The sequence below is a fragment of the Meleagris gallopavo genome, chromosome 1, assembly GCF_000146605.3.
Source record: "Meleagris gallopavo isolate NT-WF06-2002-E0010 breed Aviagen turkey brand Nicholas breeding stock chromosome 1, Turkey_5.1, whole genome shotgun sequence".
NCBI classification, from domain to species: Eukaryota; Metazoa; Chordata; class Aves; order Galliformes; family Phasianidae; genus Meleagris; species Meleagris gallopavo.
The window spans coordinates 25,313,300-25,338,315 of NC_015011.2; the positions used below are offsets into that span (position 1 = coordinate 25,313,300).

The following is a 25,016-nucleotide window of genomic DNA, read 5'->3' on the forward strand; positions in this document are numbered from 1 at the left end:
CCAGACTGGACTACAAGTATAGCATGGCAGAATGCCAACTTGAGATGTTTGGGTTTTGATGTTTTGTTGGTTGTTGGTTGTTTTTTTTTTTTCCATTTTCTTTATTTACTTTCTGATGTTTTCTTTTGGTTTTGAGCTTTAAAAGTAAATTTGAAGACAGATGACGTGAAATATGAAATTGTGTGCCGTGCCTACCATTCCTTCATGAAATTTCACCAAGAAAAAGAGGAGTATGTAAACTGTATACAAAAATTGCACAAGTGAACAAACTTTACAATGTTCCACTGATGCAGGATTAGACAAACTGCAATGTCTGGTGTTCTCTCTCCATTATGCTCCACTAAAACTAAAACTTAGATTTAAAAAAATGTTATTCCGTCAAAAAAGAGGGATTCCCAAAGGTAGGTGTTATACTTATTTACTGAACAAAACAAAACTATCACTTATGATCCCTTTATCTGCAACAAACTGCAATCCAGCAATTAAAAACCGCTAAACAAAGTCTATACGCCATGAGAGAACCAGTTTTGTCAGCAGAATGCAATTTCAGATGTAACTCAGTATTAGTAACAAATGACCTAAAACCTCAAAAAAATTTTCAAAAATAAAATGCTTCCCATCCACAAACAGTACGGTATTTTTATCAATGATTAATTTAAAATAATTATTCAGTGGTTAATCTCCCCAAAAATTTCTGAAGCCCAACAGCATCCAAGTGTGAAAAGTTATGCCATGTTTTTCCAAAAAACACAAAAGCAGCTCTTCTGTAATTTCATGCTGTTGCATTGGTACTTCCTGAATAATTTACCATTTGTCACTTGCATATAGTATTGATAGCCTGTCTTGCTTATTTCTTCCTGGGTACTATTTCACTCCTCATCTTCACACAGCCACTTTTACAATTTAATCTATGTATGTATATAAACATATTGTGCCAATCTTGCAACATACCTATCAATAATTCATTAAAGCCATAGCTATTCAACTCAATCCGCACAGACGTTTATTGTAACAGACCTTTCAAGTATCTATAATCACAAAACGCCTTTCTAACTTCTGGTAAATTCTGCCTGTGAATTAAAAGTCACCAGCACGAAGGGCTACCTCCTCCTTTATGCGAATACGCAGCACTCGGCATCAGAGCACAGGCAACAACACACACACCACACGTGTGAGCAAGCACAGCACTCTTCCTTCCAAGTGAGGCCCCAAAGGCAATGATCCTTTACTAACCTGCAGTGGTCTCTGTTTATCAGTGCCTTTAGGAGACTTCAGTCCACTTGTCTGTTGCTGTAAAAGCAGCTGCCTTGCTGCCTGGAGTGCCTAAAAGTTCATATTAAAAAAAAAAAAAAAAAAATGTAAATAAGTTCCACCATTTCCTAGAAAGAGATGAGTTAATCATTGTTAATGTTAGGTAAAAGTCCAATCAAACAAATGCAATCTTTGATGTGTATTTGCTAGATTTCAGGCGTCAGTTTGCATTTGTTTTACTTGAAGCATAAAAAAGGTCCTCTGAAAGTATGCATATAGGACTTCACTAGAATTTATGGATGTACATGAAATCCTGCAGGAAATAAAGTTAATTTGTTTAAAGTGCTTGAAGAGGAAAAATCATAAACTGCATCAATAGCCTCATTTCCACAAGGAACTTGTCTTTGAGTGTTCAACTAAAATGCCCACTCCCTTGTAAATTATCATTCAATTTGCATTTTCATATTACAATTTTGAAGCAAAAGCAAGTAGACTTCAAGTGTTACCGGAAGCTGTAATTAAATTTGACAAATCAACATCAGATTATCTTGAAAGCGAATTAATAAGGATATTCATTGAAGATTAAAAACAATTTTTGTACTTACAATTCAAGGAGAAACCTCTCCTTTGACAAAATAAAGTGCAGTTTTAATGCCAAATAAAAATGAGTGGTTTTAATTTGCATTTTTAGGGAAATCGGAGAACAAAGAAATTATTCCCCAGCCAATCAGAGCAGGCTCTGGGATGACAGCATCCCAATCAAAATATAAAATGTTTTCATTTTGTTTATTTTGTGTTTTCATTCCAACTCAGCAAAATACAGTTAAACGCATGAAAAGTAAACAAACACTCAATTTAGCCAAGGAAGGCTAAATGTTATTTTTCCTCATAAAATTTTTAAATGCCAAGTATTATAAAATGATATTTATTAAGAAATGGAAAATAAAGAGACATTTACAGTGAAACTACCTACTCTTTTTTTTTTTTAAATCAGTCCAGTAAATAGAACCTGCAGTTTTACGATGCATCACTCTATTCTTCACGTTATTCAAAACGCACTGTACATAGAAAACACTTCAATAAAGGCGATTTGATCAACATTCCCTAAAATAATAAAGATTCCCAACTGATAAAGGTACAATTTTGATTAGACTCAAATGAGCTGGTTTTTAAGATAGTTTCTAGTATCCATGACAACAGTTGCTTTGACAAGATGTGCATATGGCATTACACTGCCAGCTGGTGTGAACAATGTTTGAACTACTGCATTGAGATGCTGAGCAAACAGAAAAAGTTGCCACGTCTTAACCCTCAGGGAAAGCAGTCATCCCCTGATCAATTATGAAAAGACAGAGAGAGGGCTGCTACAGTCTGGCTCCAAGCAAGTTTTCTGAGGAGGCAGGCAGACACAGAAAACCAAAGTAAACAAACTGAATGCACTAGCACCATCTCCTAACAACATTGATTCGTCTCCCTGTAGAAGGCTCTGGTACAAAGTTTGCAGAGCATACTTTTAACATTTGGAGACATTCTCACAACAATCCCCTTATTGTTTCATCAAATTCTCAAGTAATTACAGGTCAGCTTTACAAAGACTATACATTCCTCCGAACCTAAGCAACCAGACACACATAACTAGCTTTTCCCCTCCAAAAATAAATAAAAGTTAAAATATTTCAAAGTGCACTTGAAATATTTTGTTACCAAGGAGTCACTGGATGCCCGGTTTCCTGTGTGAACAGTGTAATCTTTTCTGCACTCACAGCTCTTGAGCAGACCCTGAAGGACAGCCCTGCTCTGTCTGAGACCAGAGATAAATATCAGTTGATTTTGGGGGCGCCAGGAACTGGTCCCAACATCTTGCATACGTTTAAACAGAAAATATGGAATAAATGCATGAACAGAGGATCTACCGCAAATTTATAATCCTTCCTAATCTTTAGAACCCTCTGAAAGGGAAATTTGATTAAATGAGAGAAAACTATTGCACTTCTGAATTAATAGGAGGCTGTACAGTGAAACCACCCTCTCCAAACAGGAGAATATTGCTACAAGAACAACTGAAAGGATCCGGAATTAGATGATTGGGGGGAAAAAAAACATAAAATAATTATTTTTTATTTATGACAGTAGCAGGAAATTCATTACATGGGCTTTATCTGGGAAAGAAACTGCAATTCTTTAATGCCAATGCATACTGTAACTGCAAGTTGTTTCAGTGTCCTCATCCCCCTCAGCAGTAAACTCATCTCACGCCAATACAAAAAAGAAGCAAGCAAGCATCTGGTAAAGCTGTACATTTAGAGTACTTGAAAATGAGAGGATTATAGTATGATGTGGCTTATATTTAAGCTAGCCAGAATAATTTCCAATTGTGGCTTGCATACTCCCATGGAATCAGTGTAAGAAAGTACGAATTCCTACCAGTAACTACAAAGAGTCCCACTTTATGAAGAAGCAAGACAGCACAACAGGATATGTTTGCACAAAAGCCTCTTCTACTTAAACTATTTTGATTTATATATGCTGGTTGAGGTATTTTTAAAGGAGTAAAGGCTCATCTTTTAATACAGAATGACTTACAAATGATGACTACCTGAATACTTCAGTGATCTTATTGTGGCAGTTTAGATTACTGTAAACACCGGAGACAGAAGAAGAACAGAAAACAATTTCAAGAGATCAGAGATGATTTAAAACTCATAAGGAGAAATCACTGTCAGCCTTCGTTCTTATAGACGTTGTCGTATGGTGCTTTTTCCTCCCAGTGTGCCACTTAACTTTAGATACTGCTACCCGGTAAACAACCTCCCAGAAACACATCGTTAATTTCAAAGAATTATTACTGACATTATTCATATGAAAGGAGTATGAGACTGTAGAACATTCAGTTCTACCAATTCATTTGCTGACATTAAATCTTTGCAAAACAAATTGACAGCTTGAAAGCGTCTTTCAAAATTAATAGTTTAACGTGTACACTTAAAGTAAGCCCCAATCCCACATATCATCTCTTCAATGCACTAATTTGATAATAAGCTGTGGTCTAAAAGCAGTTCAGTGAAGATGTTTATAAGTCTGGCACATCAAAATCATGTTGGGTCCTACCTCAAATTAACAGCCTACATTTGGTAGGCACTTTTTCTAAATTGAGTTATATAAATTAGTAAAATCAAAAAATAAAAGTCAGCATAGACAAAAACAACAAAAAGAACTGAGGATTACAAATAATTTTAATAATGCAAATGAAAATCATTATAATGCTCTAAGTAGTGTCTGTATAAGCAGGAAATTTGGGCATATGGTTTCCAGAACTCACTGTGTCTTCTAGTAAAATATTTATTGGGAACACTACTTCTTAATATTTACTGCACAGCTTTAGCATAGCTGAAATGTAAGCAGAACTAAAATGAAATTAATTGCATATAACTCACTCTATTAAACTTGATAAATTGCGGTAGATTTTGTAATTTGTTGGAAATAATTCTAGGAGACACAACTTACTTCTATTTTGTATTCCAAACCGTCATATCTGATTTAAGAATGCCTTAGAATAATTTGTAAAAGTTTTCTCATTTTAATAAAGTGAAAGTTGCCACTAAAAGGAAGTAAAGTGATCATGTTGTTTTTTATAAAGTCAACATAAGCGTATTTTTAGGAAACAGATGTCACTCATATCTTTCCTTTAAAAATAGGAATGTTTAACCTATCAGCCTGTTGCATTTGAGTCGCAAAAATGAAAAATGACATCTACGCCCATTAATATCGTCAATGTATAAACAGCACAGCGTGACACATTCTTGAGAGCTGAAGGCTACAAAATCTCTCTGAAACATAAATAACAAAGCACTCAGAAGCATATTTGATGTTGATATTCATCTCTGAGAAAAACACTGCTGCCTGGGCTTCTTATGAAAATAGATGCAGCCCAAATAGATCTCCTGTAATTGGTTTCAGATAGCGAGGTCAAAAGAAATATGATACAAGAAACTATTATGTGGAACAGGCGAAACAAGAATGTTTATACAGGCACTCCCTATTTATACTGACAAGAGGTGTATGCTTTGCAGATAACCAGAACCAAAAATCTTGCCAGAAGACAACCAGATTCTGTCCTTTTTCTAACTCCAAATCCCTGTTTTATTTTTTCGTATGGCTGCGTACTCCAACATTCCAGCTGAACAAAAAAATAAGTTTCTGAACATTAAATAACTTTCCAAATGGCTGCATATGTCAAACAAGAGTCATCTCGCTGGTAGCACTATGGAACCGAAACGTATCAACATGCTAAGCTGGATTTAAGGCCAAAGACTGCACTGCACTGGTTGAATAACAAGTTAACCGAATGATTACATGGCCACATTTATTATAAAAATCACTTCAGTAGAACCTCTGCCCCTCATGTCCTGCTGTGTCCATCCTCCAGCTGGCTCAGCCCAAGAAGCTCAGAATTACCTACAGTCATGTGAGATCTGTGAAAGACTCTGACAGAAAGATAATGCTGCTCAAAGCTCCCTAATAGCCTTCCAACGCTACTGCTAAACTTTTGTCTCTTGCTGACTGTATTTTTCTCCGAAAGTTCTCTAATGACCATCACAGCCAGTCAGCATGGCAGCTTATAATCTTTCCAAATGGGGTAGCAAAGCATTTAACTCTATTCAAAGAACCTTTAATTTAAGACGATCCATCTGCTTTCCAACTGCAGCCCCTCCAGGAGAGCTGACAGGAAAAGCCAACACCCAGACACTCGAACGCATCTTTATTTACCTTACTCAGCAACACTGAAGTACACAAAGAAGATAAAATCTTTGTCTCTAAACCGTGTGGGAAAGATAAAACTCTAAGGCCTGCCTGCTGAGGACAAACGTGCCCATCTGAGAGCCCGTAAAGTCAAGCCCTTGACTTTACAAAACTAAAATACAAGCCACATAATCAGCCTAATTTCATTTATGAATGGTAGACTGAACAATTATTACAGTATTTTCTTACAGAAGTACAAACATGGTAACAGGTAGCCATGGCTGTATTCCTGTAGGAATACATCATCTAAGAAATCAAAATGGTCATTAAGAATCAAGAAGAAATTCACTCAATTAATCCAGCATCAAAAACATGTGAACAATCCAACAAAAAAAAGATGTCTCAGTCTTCTGCATATCCATTAGAGGCTGTAAACAGCCAAGATCTGCAACTGGCTCAATTTCAGCAGTTGGATTGCAGGGTGTTTCAGGTGCGCCTAGTAGTAGAACGCAAACCTGTAAGACCAAAAAATGCTTAAAACTGAATTAATTTCAAGAAGAGGAAACAGCACTGAATGCTGCTTTACCATCCTGAGCATTCCTATTACAAGTATGTGAGACAGAAGGACAGAATTCAGCAAAATAACCTCCCTCAATTGCACTTCCAGAAGGTGGTGGTGGCCGCTGAATGCTGTACAGAGCTTAAGCTGTGTGTGTGAACTCTGAATATACTTGAAAATATCTATTGTATTGATGCTACAGGCATTCGTGGAAAAAAAATGCCTGGTTCCTAGATCTGAATAGGATCATGCATGAAAGAGACCCTGAGCTTCTCATGTGGGAAAATATTGCTTATCCAGGATAGCAACCCTCTGTGCCTGGAGAATTTCAAGATAAAAAGACTTGGAGAGACAGGTGGCAAGTGGGCAGAGCTGTTCTGGATCACCATTTTCTAACTTATATAGCTATACTCCTCATGTGCCTCATCTCAGGAATGTAAGAATTTTACTCTGTCTGGATCTCATTTCCTTGGAGTGAAAGCATTTATTTTATTATTTTATTATTTTATTTAGCTGGGGATGATTCTGCCAGTTTCAGCATTCTGAGGGTCTGATTTTGATTCAGATCCATGATCCTCCCTGCAGTACAAACAACAATTGAAGAAAACATCTTCAATCTACCTGAGTTTCTGTTCTTCCCTGATGTTATCCAGGATTCATTTGCAACTGAAGAGAAAAAGTAACAGTAATAAACTGATGAATGCAACATGAAGTCTCATAATGCTGTTTAATAAAAGGAAATTAATCACATAATTGTCATAAACCTATTTTCAAACAGCAATCTATCAGGGAGAAATTATGCATCTGTAGTTATTGACCTTTCATTTTACCATGACTGATTCGTAATTAGACTAGTTTTGTGAAAAATAATAGTTAATTACCAGATTTTTTTCACTCTAATTGTTTTGGCGATTTTTTGTTTTTGTTTTTGTTTTGTTTTGTTTTGTGGCATACCTTTTCCCCATGTGAAGTATGCTAAATAAATACAGAGCACTACTAAGCAGCTAACATATTTCATTTTATAAAGCCAAATTTAGCTTTTCTCTATATAACCCAATCAAACAGATACTAAATACTGTTTCAAAAACAACTCTTTCATTTTTCCTGCTCATTATTTGGTTGACCTAAAGCTAGGCACAAAATACCTCTAAAAGAGGCTTGTTTCAACTCCTGCAGTTATTAGGAGGACTTTTCCCTGTGGACATCAATCTGCATTGTTCATTATGGATACATGACAGACCATGCATAACATGTTCCATGAGAGCAAACTCAAAAGGCATCTCCAAAACTCAGACCACCTAAGAATGCAAATGTCAAGGGTTAGGAGATATGTGGACCCATGGTACAGAAGTTGTGCTCTACTCTGACAATTTTCTTCTTTTTATCCTATATTTGTGAACTTAACTTTCCTTTAGTAAAGACAGGAGAAGGCAACTCAACTTTATTCATACTACTTACACTACATACTGACTAACTGAATTAACTATATGAAAAACAAAAACAGTGCAAACACCTAACACCAGTGCCAAAAATTGACAAATGCCCTGGCACAACTATTTAATGCCTTTCAGACAGGTAGGGCATGCAGTAGAAAAAATGAAAAGTTGATCTCAGGTAGCAATGGCTGCATGTACCAGTTTTTCACATGAAAGTTACTATCAACTATTTCACATGAAAAACAGCTAGTACTTACGCAAAAGCTATTTAAGTGTGATGGGCAAATCAGCCATCCCAGGTATGAATTCAGAAAAAAGAAGATTCCTAGAATTATAATGCTCTCATAGATAATACTGCATTCATATTGTATACATAATATTGTATGAAATTATACATCTTACAATACACATTTTACAAACGCATATGAATACTTGATTTGAAATGTGGTGGTTAACAAAAGACCTTTCAGGTCTGTCAACTGGAGATTTAACTTACTGGCTGTGAAGACTACTTTCAGATAAAGCAATCTGGAATGGAACAGTGTTCGCTTAGGTGGAATATAGTTGGATAATTCATTAATAGGAAAGGAACTGATACAAATGAAAACAAGAGCGGCCTCATCCGTACTAAAATCAAAACACAGAGCAAATGTGGGAGGAGGAAAAAGCATAATACCAAGGGAAGCACTGTAACAATAGGCTTTTGGAAGGCTGAGCTTTCAACTGATATAAATCTGAGAAGGAAATTCAGAGATAAAAGACAATGAAATCTTCATGGAGATCTTTAAGCAAATGATCAACAAAAATCATATACTGAAGATATAAGCTAAAGCACAAGGTGAGATAGCTATAAAACAAAAGGAAACAAGTACTCATTTTGTTCTGGCCCAGAGCAAGACTCCTAGATCAGAATGTGAAATCTGAAAGGATAGATGTGAGGTTTGATTATTCTTACTAAGTAATATGGAGCTGTAAATTTTGACTGGTAACAGAGTTCTGGCAAAAAGCATCCTACTACCTGATTCCTCATTCTCATGCCCTGCAAGCTATAAACCAAAGCTATGCATCAAACAATACAAATCTACGTAGTGCCAAAGTAATTATAAATAAACTTACATTAATTTTAAGAATCAAAATCTCTCAGCCACTCAAAATGTGAAGAATTCTATATTTATTGAAGAGTCATTGATTTGAAGAAATCCAAATATTTAGACGACAGCTGGTTTGATTTTCCACTGCCCTAACAAATCCACAGCCAGACAAATGAGTTAAAATGCTACGACAAAAAGAAATATTATCAAAATGGTCGTATCAAGTTTGAATTGAATGGGAGGAAGGCACAACAGCCACTACTGAAAAATCCAATGAGAATTAGTGGAGAAAAACAAAGTTGACACCAGGGTTTCACATTAGATATAGTAAATATAACGCTTATTTTAAAATTATTTTTAATTGATCTTATTGTTGAAGCTTATTTATAAGGACATAATTTAAAGAAATCTCAGATTCAAAATATGTATTTAAGATGACAAATATTAAAGATGTAAGTCAGTACTGTCATATTATACAGGGATACACACATAGAAGTGTATATCCCTGTATATATATATACACATATAAAACAGGCATTGCATTTCTTTCACTTTATTCAACTTTTTAAAAAAGTCAGCTGGTGAACTGTATTACTCCCATTTTGGGGCACAGTGCTTCAAAGTGGTGGACAATCTGAACATTGACCAGAAAAGAGCAATAAGAGTGACCAAAAAATTCAATCTATGGAATAGCAAAATCTGATGATAAAAAGAGGAAAAAAATAGCATAAGGTAATAGGAGCCTTCAACAAGTATCCATGCAGAAAGAATTAATTGTGCAACATGAGTAAGACAAGTAGAAGTGACCTTAAACAGAATTCATGGAGGCTTAATTATAATGAAGAAGAAATTTTTAAGAATAATGAAGGAGTACAATACATTCTGTAGAGACTGCAGAATCTTTGTCATTGGACCTGTTTAAGAAACATCTTCAGGAAAAATAGTGATTATGCTCTGGGACAGAGATCTTCACTAGCACCTTCCAGCCCTATTTTATTTGATTGCATGGTTCATTTGATTCCCGTGAAAGTACGCCAAGTTCGGATTACTGTAATGTCTAATACCTTGCTACATTTCAAATAACACCATGCTCTCATAAACTGAGTATCACAAAGCTTCAGCTTGATTTGTTTCTATGGTAAGTTAACAGCAGTATGAGCTGTGCCTACAGAATCACACTTTGGAATTTTCCGATATTAAGTGGTCATGTTTGCATTTACAAGACTAACCTTGAGATTTTGAACCAAACACAGAAGTAGTTTATACAGAATGGGATATGGCTTAGAATTAAGCACTCTGTGTGCCCTAGCAGCAGTTTGATCGACCTGGACAGAAATTTTTTGTTCTCACCGCCAAGTAAGGGCATGACAGTAGCAGAAACCAAGATTTTCCTGATACTACATTTCTTCATGTAAATAGAGGCCTGCCTGAAAAAGAGAGATAGGATGAGGACAGAAAAGCAAGGGAAGAAATGGGATGTGAAGCAAAGTTTGACCAAGTTGTACAGTCCCATGCAAAGCAACTGATTCTGTATAATTTATTCTGAATTTAAGTCCAGAGCTACAAGGCGAAACACAGCGAGTATCTTTGATAAACTGATTTCAATCATGTTTTTACAAAATAATTTGATAAAAAATCACTACAGCCTAAGCCACTTAAAAAAGTCATCCTTTATTGCTAAAACTAAATCGACTGAAATCCTACTGAATAAACATGAATGTAAAAAGGATATACAATGATAGTAATTTTATTTGTAATTTTTCAGTGGTTTTGCTAATCCTTTTCTTGAAGGGAGAAGCACACTCCGCTTTGAATTTGGAGTTAAAAAAAATAAAAAATAAAAACACCGATACGAGAGCAAGAAGAACACTATGCAAATAAATTGCCCATTTGCTAGCCACTGGACTTATGAATGGTAACATTCAGTAATATTCATGAGTATCTCGATAACACAAAGCTTAAGGCTTGATCAAAACAGCTTGGAATAATTCTGCAACATTAAAATCTGTTTCTATGTATGGATTGTGAGGCTCCTGGGGAATCTCTGTGCCATGATCACACATCAATTTATATGTCCATATATGCGAAGTAACACATGTATTCACACACGCATTCAACTAAATACCCGTTTTCTTGAAGGAAATGCTTATGATCTGTGGAAAACCTAACCTAAAACCTAAAAGCAGCAATGGTTAGCTTTCTTTCTGAAAGAGTTACTGCACTTGTGGTCTATACCTGGACCGCCTGGATTACTCTGGTTGCCTTCCTCTCAGACTGCTTTTAAATTCTTTGGTGCATCTGATTTCATGCTGACCTAGCAGGCACAACCCAGTGCGCAGACTTCTGTATCTCTGAAGAAGGCAGTGCAGTAGAAAGAGCCCCAGTCCTCAGGATCTCACTGCATTTGGCAAAGGAGTTTGCTCTGAAGGGTAGTCTTAATAGACTGTGGAGCTGAGAAAGAATTCTCCACTTTGGGGACTTTTAAGAGTGAAAATTGTAACAGAGAGAAATGACAAAGAGTTTTAATTTTAAGCTAAAATGCAAGTGAAGACAGGCAGGCAAATGTCCTCAGGCTCCTCATCCTAGTTTCAGCCCTTGTGAGGAGATCTGGTAGGGAGTATATTCTTTATGATTAGAAACTTGAAGGATGAAAAAGAAAAGACCTGAAGCTAGTAAAAATGTTTTGCAGAAGAGGAACAGAGAGACATTTTGCAATTCCCAGGGCATTTAGGTGCTGGAGAAATGATAGCAACTGTATGAGGAATTCCCAAGGAGTATACATGAGCAACACAACAGGTTAGGCAACTGAATTAAAAGTAGGTGTTCATCAAGCTTGCCCAAGGAAAAATGTTCCTTATTATAGTGTCTTATAGTACCCACAGTACTATTCATAAATGGCAAACTAATCAAGGAATTATAATAATAAATATGCTCGGGGACATTATCATCTTTAGATGCACTTGTAAAAAAACAGACACACCCAGCTGCCTATGTGCCAAACATATGTAATACTTCACATGAGATAAAGTCTCTTCTGGCATCAGATTTTAAGAACTTCATCAGAACCACGCAGTATATATATCACTACCACCACTAGTATGCACATTAAAATAAACCATTAGCAACTCAGTCACATGATCTGAATACACAGAAAGAGTTCAGATAGAAAATTCACTCCTTTTATCTTTCCAAGTACTCTTTTGCTCTACAAAAAAAACCTTTTTTTTCTTTTTTTTAACCAGTCCTCTGTCATATCTGGTCATCAGCTTCTTACAAACAAACCTCAGCTATTAGCTTTTTCTTTTAAAGCCATGCCTCAGTACACATTGCACCTAGCTCAGATTTTATGTCCTTGCATTTTTGAGATTTTTTCCATAACAGCTGCTTGCATCTTCTTGTAACATTTTAAACCTCATCAATTTCTACAATTCCTCTCACAACCTTGAGTTTTCTTCTACAGATTTCTTCAAGTACAGATTCAAATCATCACCATATATATTGTGTAAGTGAATACATATTACTGTGCTGCTTTCTCCTCATCTACTCTCCCTGTGTAACCCACACTCCAGGACTGCATCACCCACACAGGACGAGCCAGCTCATCACCTGCTTCTCTACATGGCAGCTGGACAGCATGGGAAGGAAGCAATAGAAAGCTCCATCTCCCACTTCATGCACAATTGGAAACCAGCCATGCAGTAATTTTCTCATGCGAGTTAGTTGTTTTCAATACTTTTATAGTTAATTTCGAATAGTCAGGTTGGCATTTTGGATTAAGTTAAACCATAGTGGTACTACAGAACTCTGAGACATCATTCTCTGGATTAAGGAAACACTGCACTTCTGCAAGCTTTTTTAGACACACGCCTTCCTACGAAATGACATTTTTCTTCCTGAAAAAAGCATGAAACAAGAACTGTCCAAATAACCTGGATCCAATCCTCATCCTCCCAAACCTTAAGCTCTTTCTCAATCAAGACTTTCTGTAACACTCCTGGGCAGTTTTCTAACACAACAGATTTTTCTCTAACCAATGACCAGCAGAACTGTCAAACTTGTTGGTATCTTTCACCTTCTGAAACTCAGTAGTAATTAAATTTACACATAAGCTTTTAAGAAAAACAGGTTGATATGTGCAAAAATACTATTACATATATCTTGCCTTGAAATATTTTGTTGACAACAGTTCCTCGTGTCTACTCCTCAGTTGTTCCCATATAACCACAAGTTCAGAGACTAAAAAGGGAAGCAAGACTTTTCAAGAAAAAATAAAGAGCTTTAAAAAATTATTAATGCATATGCTACAGAGCAGAGTCTCTTATGTCATACGGGTAAATTTCCTTGTAGGTATGGTACTGGCAATATTTTAGTATACCAAACCACTCATAGCACCACTTAATACAATAATAAACTGAGTTTTAGCTCTAAGTTCATCATCACTTCACATCCTGCTTTCAACAGGCAGTCCTCATTTTACAAACACCACTAGGTAGAATTAGACTGAATGTAAAGAGCAAGCAGAAATAAAGCTTTAATTATTACTTTTTTTTAACCTTAGGTTTAATGATCTACAACTAATTCACTGTTTCCAACAATCTCTTTGCTTTAGTTCACTAGGAGTCAGTGCATCTTATCTGTGAACATTCATCCATGTTTTCTTCCTATCACCTGTTCTTTGTAGGACTTAGAAGTTGCTACATGAAACAAATAAGGATCTATTCCTGATGAGGCATTTTAATAATATTCTAGAGTTACAACGTATAATAATTATTACTTTAGTTGTTATTTAAGAATATATAATATCCTGCCTATTAGAAATGTAATTTTTATTTTACATGACAAATGTACATACTTCCTGCTCTGAGATTTGGAAAATAAAGTAATACAGACACAGTATTAGAGCATTCTTAGTTGAAGACCTTGCCTTTCATGAGAGAGTGATCTGGATTATGTCTATTAGTCTGTTGCAGTTCCCAGGGCTCTGCTTTTGCAGTACCACAATGAGTCAAGAATATAAATGGGAGAGAAACCATTTCATGTCAAGGCTTTGGGATTGCTACAAAATACTTTCTGGAGCAGACTTTATGGTGTAACTCTTATGTAGCTACCTGAACTCAGAGCGGAGACCAACAGCTGAAGCAATCTTTGATTTCACATGAATGTCAGAGGTTCTCATCCTTTTCTCCACCAATCTCTGGTTTCATTAATATCATTAAGACATCAGTGCTACAAGGACTCTAACGCTTAGAGTTACAAAAAAAGCAATACACAGTGAACTACTGAAAATGCTATTAAGACAAAATGACTCCTACCAGCTCTCTCAGGCTTCATCTACACTGATGAATTGTTCTGTGCTGGTAAGCTGTGAGCACAGCTCTTGGCTGACTTTCTGACTTCTGCTGACCTGCACTCTCTTAAGCAACTCCCATGCACAGTTCTGCAGCCAAACTCATCCAAACACGGTCCCACTAGGGATCTCGATGCAATCCCTGTAGTTTGGGGGCTGAAATGCCCATTAGCTCAGGGGCATCTGATACCACACCAGTCAGCTGGTTTGCACACAGGAGCACCATGCTTACTGGTGCAGGTCCTGTCTGGGTGCCGAAAACAGTTTAGCCATGTCTTGTTTTAGAGATTCTCAGTTGAGATAGTCAAGATGTAATTTTAGATTACTTGGAAAAGATTCAAAGGGGCTTGATTTCCTAGCAAACAGGCTAGGAAAACAAATCCTTTTCATAAACAACAGCAATAAATGCTCTTTGGAAGGGGGAGGGAGGAGGAAGTTTCATTCTGAAGCAAAGGAGAATCTCAAACGACATCCCATAATGCCTGCTGATGAGTTGTCAGTGCTGGTTTGGTATGGCCACCTTATGCACCTTGGTTGAGTTTCACTTCTGATGTCAAACTTTTGACATTAGTCACAGTTTAATGAGAAGCCTGCTTTCTTAGAAGCCAAAAAGCAGAACTATCTTTGAAACAGCGAATACGAAGAGGCCTAGGAATTTCTTTAAAAATAACAACCTCTGATATTTTTCTTTATAATTTTCTGTGTCAAAATCTGAGAAGACTCTGATTAGAAGACTTGCGTCTTTATAAATGGCTGAATTATCTGTTCATTACAAAAGGTAAAAAAGGTGAATCACAGAAAGACTATATGGACTAATGCTGTAAAGACACTGAGAACCGTGATGGAACAGAGAAACAAAACACAAACATTGTGAGTAATGTTGAAGAGAAATTAAATTTCTGCCTGACTAGAAGGCATTGAAAAAACCTCTTATTAGTAATCAAGAGTGTTATAACCAGGCCAGCACAATATCATTGAGACAATATATTCTAGTGACTGGAGACGATCATGCTAGTCAGGAAAATAAATTAATTTAACTTAAGCTGGCTTTCTTTATCTTCAAGACAAGTGTTTCTTTGACTTGTCTGACACAGTTAAAGCAGTACAGATACTCCCTTTATTACAAGCAGCATTGGCAGATTCCAAAACTACAAAGCGAGCACTTTCACTGCACAAGTAAGCACCATTCTCAGAAATGTGTAGCAGCCATATGGAATGCACCCAAGCTTCTACATCATCTTGCAAGACAAGTCACATCGTCATCTCCATTTGAAAGTATTTATGTTGTGAATTAATTAAATTCCAAAACAGACTCTTTGCAACAAAACTAAAGTTCCCAAAATCCTAAAAGCAACAGCTGAAGGAATTTTCACCTATAGCAATGACTATAATTGTCCGAAGAAGAAATTTTGAAACTTGGCCAAGTTCAAGAGGGACTGACCTCAGCTTCTGCATTCTAAAATACAAGGTTTTTTTTATTTTTTTAGACTCAGTTCCATTGCATTTTTGCATTTTGTAGAATGAAATGCTTCACTGAGAAGTGATGTATACTCTAGAATACTTTTTTTTTTAATTTCTGCAAATATCCTATAGTAATTCTGGCCTACCAGAACTCCAGGTATTTTTCTAGGTATTACAAGAAGTCAAAATAATTACAGCTAAAGCTCCAACAAGACAGTTTTATAAAAGTTAAGAGTGATTGATAACAACAGTGTTTATACTTGAGAACAAAGAAGGGGATTCAACAATATACATTCATAGAGTCATAAATTATTGTGCTGTATCAAACCTGTCACAAGCCATATGTATTCAACCACACTGTACTACAGCTTCAGCAAGTTTCCTGAATTTCTCAGCTAAAAAGTAGTATTTTGGGAACAGAGGGAATTCAATGTTTTGTATGGTAGCCTTTAGTATGTACTCAAATTGAAAGAACTGGGAGGACCAAAGACAGAAGATCTGGTTCTGCATCCAGCCTTGCATTTATTGAACCGTTTTCCATGTAGAAAGGAATAGAAGCTTCTGACAAGCAAAGAATGAAGGGACAGGTCAAATCTGTGTTTGATTAAGTGGTTATATTGTTAAGTTTTACCATATGTTGACTATCCAAAAGATTATAAATACAATTGAATATAAAATATTTTTTATACAGAGAGGTGTTCAACCAGTACAAATCAGCTGCAATTAAACTCTGCTTTTGCTGATTAATCTGTGTGTTCAATTGTCAGTCTCTTACATCTATTCACACTGTGGCTCATTTCAATTAAGATCTAACCGTATACATATTTCAAACATTTAAATCCTTTAAAACCAGTAAGAAAGAAACACACAAGGTGAAGGTGAAATTCAAGACACAAACTCTGCAGTGTTACAAGAATTTGGTGCAGGTAAGAGTGACTTGTAGTGGCACAGGTTCCCATGTTTTTGTAGGACCCTCCAGTGAGATACAAATGTTTCTGGACAATTGTTACACTTTCCCAGCCCCATCTTGTTCTGTGAGCTTACTGGTAACAGAAGATGCTAGAAGAATGATCTGCCACTTTAAAATACCCTTTGTCAATGTTCAGGGGAAGTTAGGCATAGTGGGTTGCCGCACCAAATAAATGAATCTAAACCCTTTTTACTGCCTCCTTTTGAAATGTGGAAAAATAATTCTATTTCCATGCTCGCTCAGTCTTCATTTCTAGTTCTGATAATGCACATTACAGCAGTCCTTTTAGTGAGATGGGCATCTGTCTCCTAGAAATCCTACCCATCTGTTTATATGCTAGGAGGTACTAACAGCTGTAGAACAAATTTGATATAGATCATATAACTATTCCCAGTGAGGAGAGAAGCTACAGACTGCCTAGCAAATACTCTGCAAAGGCATTTATGCTCTTTCTGCCTACTATATTCTTTTCCTGTACTATGAGATGCAGAGTACCTAAACTTAATTATATATATATGTATAAAATATGTACACAAAATACAAACTCTAGAAATTTCCATTAAATCTGAACAATATTTTGAACTGCCTTTACTGAAGCTACATACGCTGTCACACGTGTGATAAATTCATGATGAGAAAACTATAAATAAGACACATGACTGCACATGTGCAAACATAAAATTGCAGTATTATTTTTACTTCTAAAAGTAAAATTATTTCTGTTTTAGTATGAAGAGTGTCTACTTCATACACTGTTTAGTTCCCTGACAAATATATGAATTGTTTTCAAATGAAATTCAAATTCCATATTATATTCTCAAAAGTCCTAGACAGTTTGATCTCTGAAAAACCTCATCTTGGGGTTTTTTTTCTTTATAACATGTCAGCTTTCCTTTTCTGCTCATGGTCTTCCCTTGGTGACTCCAAGTTTTTTCTCATGTTGACCTACGTGGCAGCCTCATCTTTCTACATTATCATTTTGCTCAAGAACTTAAAATCTTCCCTCAAAACTTGCTCTTTTCAGTTAGCTTCTTAATACAGAACTTGATCTGGCCTCCTTCCAAATGCTATCAATGGATAAGCTTAAATAAAGCTTAAACATAAATGAAGACAAGTTAAGAAACAGAAAGTCCGGACCTAAATGCCACTAACATGTATGTGTATGTCGAATTAGACTAATTTAATGATATGTCATAACTTCTTGCTGCTGTTCTTTACTCTTCTTTTCTCCTGTATTTTAATCCCCATTGAATCAAATTTATATTGAATGTCTGAAATTGTCCGTTCAGTAGAAGTGCAGTCTGACAGAATGGTATCTGACATGGAAGTGTGCATGAAGCAAAGGTGTGTCACTGAATTTGTCCAAGCAGAAAAATTGCACCCATTGGCATTCACTGACGCTTACTGATCGTTTATGGAAACCAATCAGAGAATGCGAGCAGGAACAGAAAGAACACTGTATGCAAGTTTGTCAGGACCTACTGAAACAATGCAAGGCTGAAGGTGACAGTGGTCTATGAGCCAGAGTCAGAATGGCAGCCCATGGAGAAGTAAGATGTGAGTTCCCCATCAAGGAAAAAGTTCAAGACAATCTCTCAGTGGGTACAGTGATTTGCACTGTTTTTTGGGATAGGAATGGGGTGATTGTTCTGGACTTCCTGGAACTTTCCAGAAAAAGCATCAACTCTGATTGCTACATTGCAATGCTGACTAAGCGGAAGGCTCCAATTTCCAGAGTCAGGTGAGAGAAGAAAACAACCTCTCTCTTGCAACACATTAATGCCAGGCCGCATATCAGTTTGAAGACCATGGAGTACACTGTGCATCCTGGCTGGACTGTCCTACAACTCCCACCACAGAGCCCAGATTTGGAGCCTTCTAACTTCCATCTGTTTGAGCCAATGAAAGATGGACTTTATAGACGACATTTTCCTAGCAAAGACACCACCACAGTATCTGTGAAACATTCAGTTCTGCTGATACAGATTTTTATGAGTGCAGCATGTAGGCTCTTGCTCACTGCTGGCAAAAACGCAAAAGCTAATGGCAGTGTCTATGTTGAAAAATAGTGTTTTGTCACTGAAAAATTCACTCTATAGGATAGTGTTATTGTGCTCTTTATATCTGTTGTAGTTTCCAAGGAAATAAATAGGAGGCATTATTTTCAGAGTGCTCTACTCACATGAGTAGCAGAAATTTTTTTACATGCCACTTACGATGTGATGCAGTACTGATTTGCATACAAAAACACTTAACATACTAAGATAAACAAGCACTGGGAGGGAAATTTTCCCAGAAAGAAGAGATTAGGATTCTGCATTAACACCTGGAAAAGAGGACATCTCCAAATATCCTAATATTGAAGAGAAAGGTGTTAACATTCCATGATAATGAACCATATACTTTTGAATTTGTTTGAAAATTTGTTTGATAATTCTGAATTGGACAACATAAAAGTCAACTGTCTATTCACTTCTGAAAATCTTGGCTATCCTCTTCAAGATTGGTTGCAGTTTGTCCCCAGTGCTTTGAGACTGAGTATTCAAAAATGCAGACCTACAATAGCCAAAATGCTCCTTCTTATCTGGAGGCTTTACGTATCCCCCAAGACTTTTATATAAATGTAGTGCACTCTGGTTTACATTAGAAAAGGAAACATTTATCTTATCACATTGATATCAGCTCAGTACAATATTACATTCTGGAATAAGAAAATATTGCAACTTTTCTTGGAAAGGTCAAGAGGTACTGTTTATCTTCGGGGCATAATGAATTACATTGCATTGCTGGGCTAGGAACTCCAAGAGAACAGTACATGTTTTGACGCATAATGCACAGCTCAGTGTTCTGAGACAGGAGATGGAATAACAAACAAAGCTGTAATGTAACATTTTGCCTTCAAAATTCGGTATAAGTGGGAAATGATACAAGAAATCTGGTAAGTAACTAGTGTTCTTGCTAGTAAAAAAACTATATATGTGGAACAATTCTAACGTAGGATGACCTACAAATCCCTTCAGCCTATTAAATGCATTCTAATTTAGAGTTTACTTATATACACTGAAAGTTAAACTTAACAGCTGCTAAGGAAGGCAGTGGAACATCTACAAGTTTCTGGTTTCCAGGTTTTATAGCTAGAACACACCTTCTTATTTATAAAAATCAAAACTGTTACCTCTTACTGCTTACTTTGTGCTGCAAGGATCACACTCTCAAATCATTTTTATTGATCACTAAATACTGTCCATCATTCTGAAGTGTTTTAAGTTAAATTTTACAATGATTGATCAGAAGAAAAAAAAAAATACATATACTGCTTAATCTGAAGTTCCAATAATAGAGACTCGTGTCGCTTCGTATTTCCTCCATCAAGCTCAGTAACATATTAATGGAAATTTTAGTGGAAAAATCTGTGATCATATTTATTAAAAAAAATACATTTTGCCTATAGGAAACAATAAAAACACAACAAAATTTTAATATCTTTATCTTTCATCAGCAGTTCACTTACATCTCACCAGTTTTTTTAAAAGGAAAATTAAAGGCTCTTAATTTGCTAAAATGAATGAGAAATTGAACTAAAGAATGAACTGTGTAGTCTGTGGAAAAAATCAGTGATTTATACTTGAGACTAGTGGCAAACTGGTGCCCTTAGAAAATCTTCAGTGCCCTGCAAACTTCTGCCTGCAATTCTGTTTTGTCCAATATATCACAAAGTTAGCAGACAAATACCAGAGCAGTGATCTGTAGGGATGACACGGTCTCAGTGTGCCCCATTTCTGCTCAGAGCTGAAGTACTTAGCTACTATCTTGTAGCCAAAACTTCTGCAAGGTAATTATCCTAACTGTTCAGCTCATGTTCAAGACAGTGATTCCAAGTGCTCAGTTTTTACTTTACAGAATTGAAGAATAGTGGGAATTGAAAGGGACCTCTGGAGATCATCTAGTCCAAGCTCTCTACTACAGCAGGTTCCCTAAAGCAACTTACACAGGAAAGCATCCAAGTGGGTATTGAATATTTTCAGAGAAGGAGACTCGAAAACGTTTTGCCTCATATTTGTATGGAACTTTCAGTTTGTTCCCACTGCACTTTTTTCTCTTGCTGGGCACTCTTATAAAGAGCCTGGCCCCAACCATTTCACTCCTGCCCCTTAGATATTTAAAAGCATTAGTATGTTCCCCTTTCAGTCTTCTCTAGGCTAAACAGTCCCAGGTCGTTCAGCCTTTCAGAGTCACAGAATAGTAGAAGGTTGGAAGTGGCCTTTAAGGAACATCTTGTCCAAACCCATGCTAAAGCAGGTTCCCTACAACAGGTTACACAGGGAAGAGTCCAGAGGGGTTTTCAATATACCCAGAGAAGAAGACTCCACAACCCCTCTGGGTAACCTGTTCCAGTGCACTGTCACCCTCTCACAGTGACATAATAAGAGAAATCTTTCCCCACAAGGGAGATGCTCCAGTCCCTTAATAATCTTTGTGGCCCTTCACTGAAGTCTCTCTAGAAGATCCCTGTCTTTTTTGAATTGAGAGCCCAGAACTGCACACATACTACTCCAGATGCTCATGGTCAACCTGATGTCCACTAGGACCATCCCAAGGTCGTCCTCCACAGAGTTCCTTCACAGTAGGTCAGTCCCTAAGCTGTACTGATGCATCCTCTTTTTCCTCCTCAGATGTAGTACTCTGAATTACTCTTGTTGAAGCTCATCATGTTCCTCTCTGCTCAACTCTCCATCTTGTTCATGTCTTGCTGAATGATAGTTCGGCCTTCTGGTGTGTCAGACAGTCTTTCCAGCTTTCTACCATCAGCAAACTTGCAGAGGGCTCATTCTATCCTTTCCTCCAGGTCACTGATGAAGATGTTGAACAAGACTGGACCTAGTACTGACCCCTGAAGAACATCTCTAGTTACAGAACTCCAACTAGACTCTGCCCAACTGATCACAACCCTTTGAGCTCTGCCAGTCAGTCAGTTCTCAATCCATCTCACTGTCCACTCATATGTCCCACACTTCCTAAACTTATCCACAAGGATGTTATCGGAGACAGTTTCAAAAGCCTTGATGAAGTCAAGGTACACAACATCCACTGCTCTCCCCTCATCTGCTCAGCTGATTCTGACATCATAGAAGTCCGCCACATTGGTCAAGTATGATTTCCCCTTTGCAAAGCCATGCAGCCTACTTCTGATATTCTTTCTCTCTTTTACTTGCTTGGAGGTGATATCAAGAATAAGTTGCCCCAACACCTTCCCGAAGATGGAGTTAAGGCCTGTAGTCTTCTGGCTCCTCCTTCTTGATCTTTCTGAAGACTGGAGTGATATCAGCTTTCCTCCAGTCCTCAACCACTTCTCCCATCTTCCATGACCTTTTAAAGAGGATAGAGAGCAGCTTGGCAATTACTTCTGTCGGCTCCCTTAGCACTCATGGGTGCATCCCATTGGATTTGTGTGTGTCATGTTTGTCTAGCCCATCTCCGACCAGATCCTCCTCAACCAAGGGAAAGTCCTTTTCTCCTCAGACACTCTTATTTTCAGGGTCTGGAATTCCAGAAGGGCAGTCTTAGCAGTAAAGACTGAAGAAAGTATTTATTAACTAAGCTTATTTACTGTCTGCCATTACCAGGGCGCCCACTTCATTCAGCAATGAACCCTAATGAATTAAGAAAGAAGAAAAGAGATCAGAAAATGAAGATTTCCCTAGGGGGATGCAAGAGGATTCCCCATAGCTCTATAGACCCTTGAGGTGGTTGGCCTTCTGGCTCATCTCATGGGAGACAGTTAAGGAACACTGGTCACTGTTTTGGTTGGCCTGGCTTGTTCCCTAGTCAACTGCAATGCAATAAGCACGGCTATTTTGGACCCCACCTCCCAAATTCTTCAGTTTAAAGCCAGCCTCACTAAACTGATCAGCCTGCTGCCAAAGATTGCTCTGCCTCTTCTAGACAAGTGGATCCCATCCCTCCCTAACAGGTTATAATCTTCTCAGAAAGTCACATTATCATAAAAACCAAAACACTTGCACTGGCATCAGCAACGTATACAGGAATTGATATGCATTAAATGTGTATTTCTGGCTTCCCTCTTTCCTCTGAATGGCAAAATTGAAGAGAACCTCTTGATACAGGAAAGGAGAAGTATTCACAGAATTGGAATATCTATCAGATGGCTAGTGAGAGTGCTAGCTTTCATAATAATCTCACTCAGCACAAGAACACGCATTTCAATCTGTTCTGTCATGAGATCTTGAAACATATGGTGGTCCTAGGAGTGACAGTAGGAGGTTCCCTAGTGCATACTACAAATCTTTATCAGTGTGGATTAAAAAAAGAATAGAGGTACAAATCAACAGTCATGTCTAGATAAAACACGAAGAACAAAGGAAAGAACATTAATTTCCTTTCAACTCAGAAATGATATGTGACAAATACAAGGGGCCAACCTTCATATCTGTGGCCACAGGGTCATATAAGAGAACAGTGAAGATCAGTATGAACTGTATTACATGAAGGGCGCTATATCTCTATCAAACCTACATACAGAAGTACCAGAAAAATGCCAACCGAAAGTAGTCCAAAATAAAGTAGCTGAAGAGGCTGGGCTTGAACCTACATAATCTTGGAGACAAAATCATAGCTGGATCAGTTAGAACAAACACTGTGCTAAACACAGAAGTTTGTGGACTGCCAGAGCTTCATTTTTAGATAATAATTCTTACCTCACAATACAGAAAGAAAAAAAATGAACTGTAAGAATAAATATTATTTGGAGTATCACAATATAGGTCTTATAGTTCTGAGAAATAAAGACATGATCAAATTGAACAGTGAAATAGGGAATTGGGATAATACCCTTGTTCAGAAAACAGTCTGGAAGATGATTTGAGTCTGGCCTGCCACATATGGAACTTAAGTGACTGTCAGAAGAAAAGTAGAATAAAAATAAAGAAAATATTATTCTGTTCTCAAAAACAAACATACAAACAAACAAAAACCTGAAAAACCATGCTCATGAATTCTTTTACTTTCTGGTAGGTCTATTCTTTCCTTTGTTTTTTCCAAGAGATCTGAAGAAGCTGAAGTATATCCAAATATTTACAGTCTCATCAAAGGTATCAGGAGAATATCTTTGGAAAAAGGAATAATACATGTTTTGCCAGATTTCAAGACAGCAACCACAACTGCCGGTGCCCAAAACTGAACTGAACAGAAACACATAGAACACTCTTTCTTCCTTTGTTTTCTTTCCAAAGTATTTTTACTTTGTTGTCACAATTGAAGCAAAATCCCAAAAGGAAAACTGATAGATTTACAGGAAGCTTGGATTTTTTTTATAACATTACCGGATTAATGACAAATATTAATAGCCTTGAATAGAGCTATGCTCAGTTCTGCCAGCTGATTAGTAAGCATGTATCGGAGTCTTGAAAATAATGTTATCTGCAGAGTTTTTCTTGAGAATAATACTTCCATTTTAAGAATAGTATCTGATACAATGCTTAAAATTCTAGACAAATTACCATTAGTGTCCAAACAGCTAATTTGGTGCTAAAACTGTAACTATAAAGTAGTCAAACTGTAACTATAAAGTAGTCAAATTGAAAAAATATAGTTCACAATTGTTGCAAATTTAGCCAAGTTCTATTGATTGTCCCTTACCACTTAGGGAACAATGTATATAAGTGGACAGCTTTGCTTCCCACACATTTTAGGACAGAAAAATTAAAAACTCTGGAAAGTTTTCTGCTTTGATTTTCTGTGACTTTTCTGTATTTTGTTTCATTATTTCCAGGTCTTACCAGACCTGGAAAAAAAATACTGCTTGTTCTAAGTAAAGCCATTTGGCATCCACCATTCTCTCACGGCATTCTGAGAACCAAAATCCATGGAATTTAAATCCTCTTTAAATTCACACTCTTTTTGGATGTACCATTACTGAAGAGCAGTGTTGATACATGATAATATTTCAGACTTGCTAGAAGGACAGCCTGTAATTTCAGTAAGTCCAGTCAGCATTCTCTGAGAAGGAACCGAAGATATTCCTGGACTCGTTGGACATCTTAGATTTAACACGTGGCCTCTGAGAACATTTTTCATCTTTTAAACCTGAGTTTTGGCTTCAAGGAATGTTTCTGAAGGGCCTGGCTAGCTCCAGGCATTTAAC

General features: G+C 36.9%; 1 protein-coding gene and 1 long non-coding RNA gene across 2 annotated transcripts in view; one reads left to right on the plus strand and one right to left on the minus strand.

Annotated features, from left to right (window-relative positions):
* Positions 1 to 25,016, minus strand: part of FOXP2 (forkhead box P2) — a 338,892-nt gene that overhangs the window by 118,077 nt on the left and 195,799 nt on the right. The window contains exon 4 of the mRNA XM_010706777.3: positions 1,234 to 1,323. Within this exon, the coding sequence (XP_010705079.1) occupies positions 1,234 to 1,323 (90 nt within the window). The remainder of the gene's footprint in view (positions 1 to 1,233; positions 1,324 to 25,016) is intronic.
* LOC109365799 overlaps positions 20,694 to 25,016 on the plus strand; it is a 7,150-nt gene continuing 2,827 nt past the window's right edge. The window contains exon 1 of the long non-coding RNA XR_002111520.2: positions 20,694 to 21,483. This is a non-coding gene — a long non-coding RNA (uncharacterized LOC109365799). The remainder of the gene's footprint in view (positions 21,484 to 25,016) is intronic.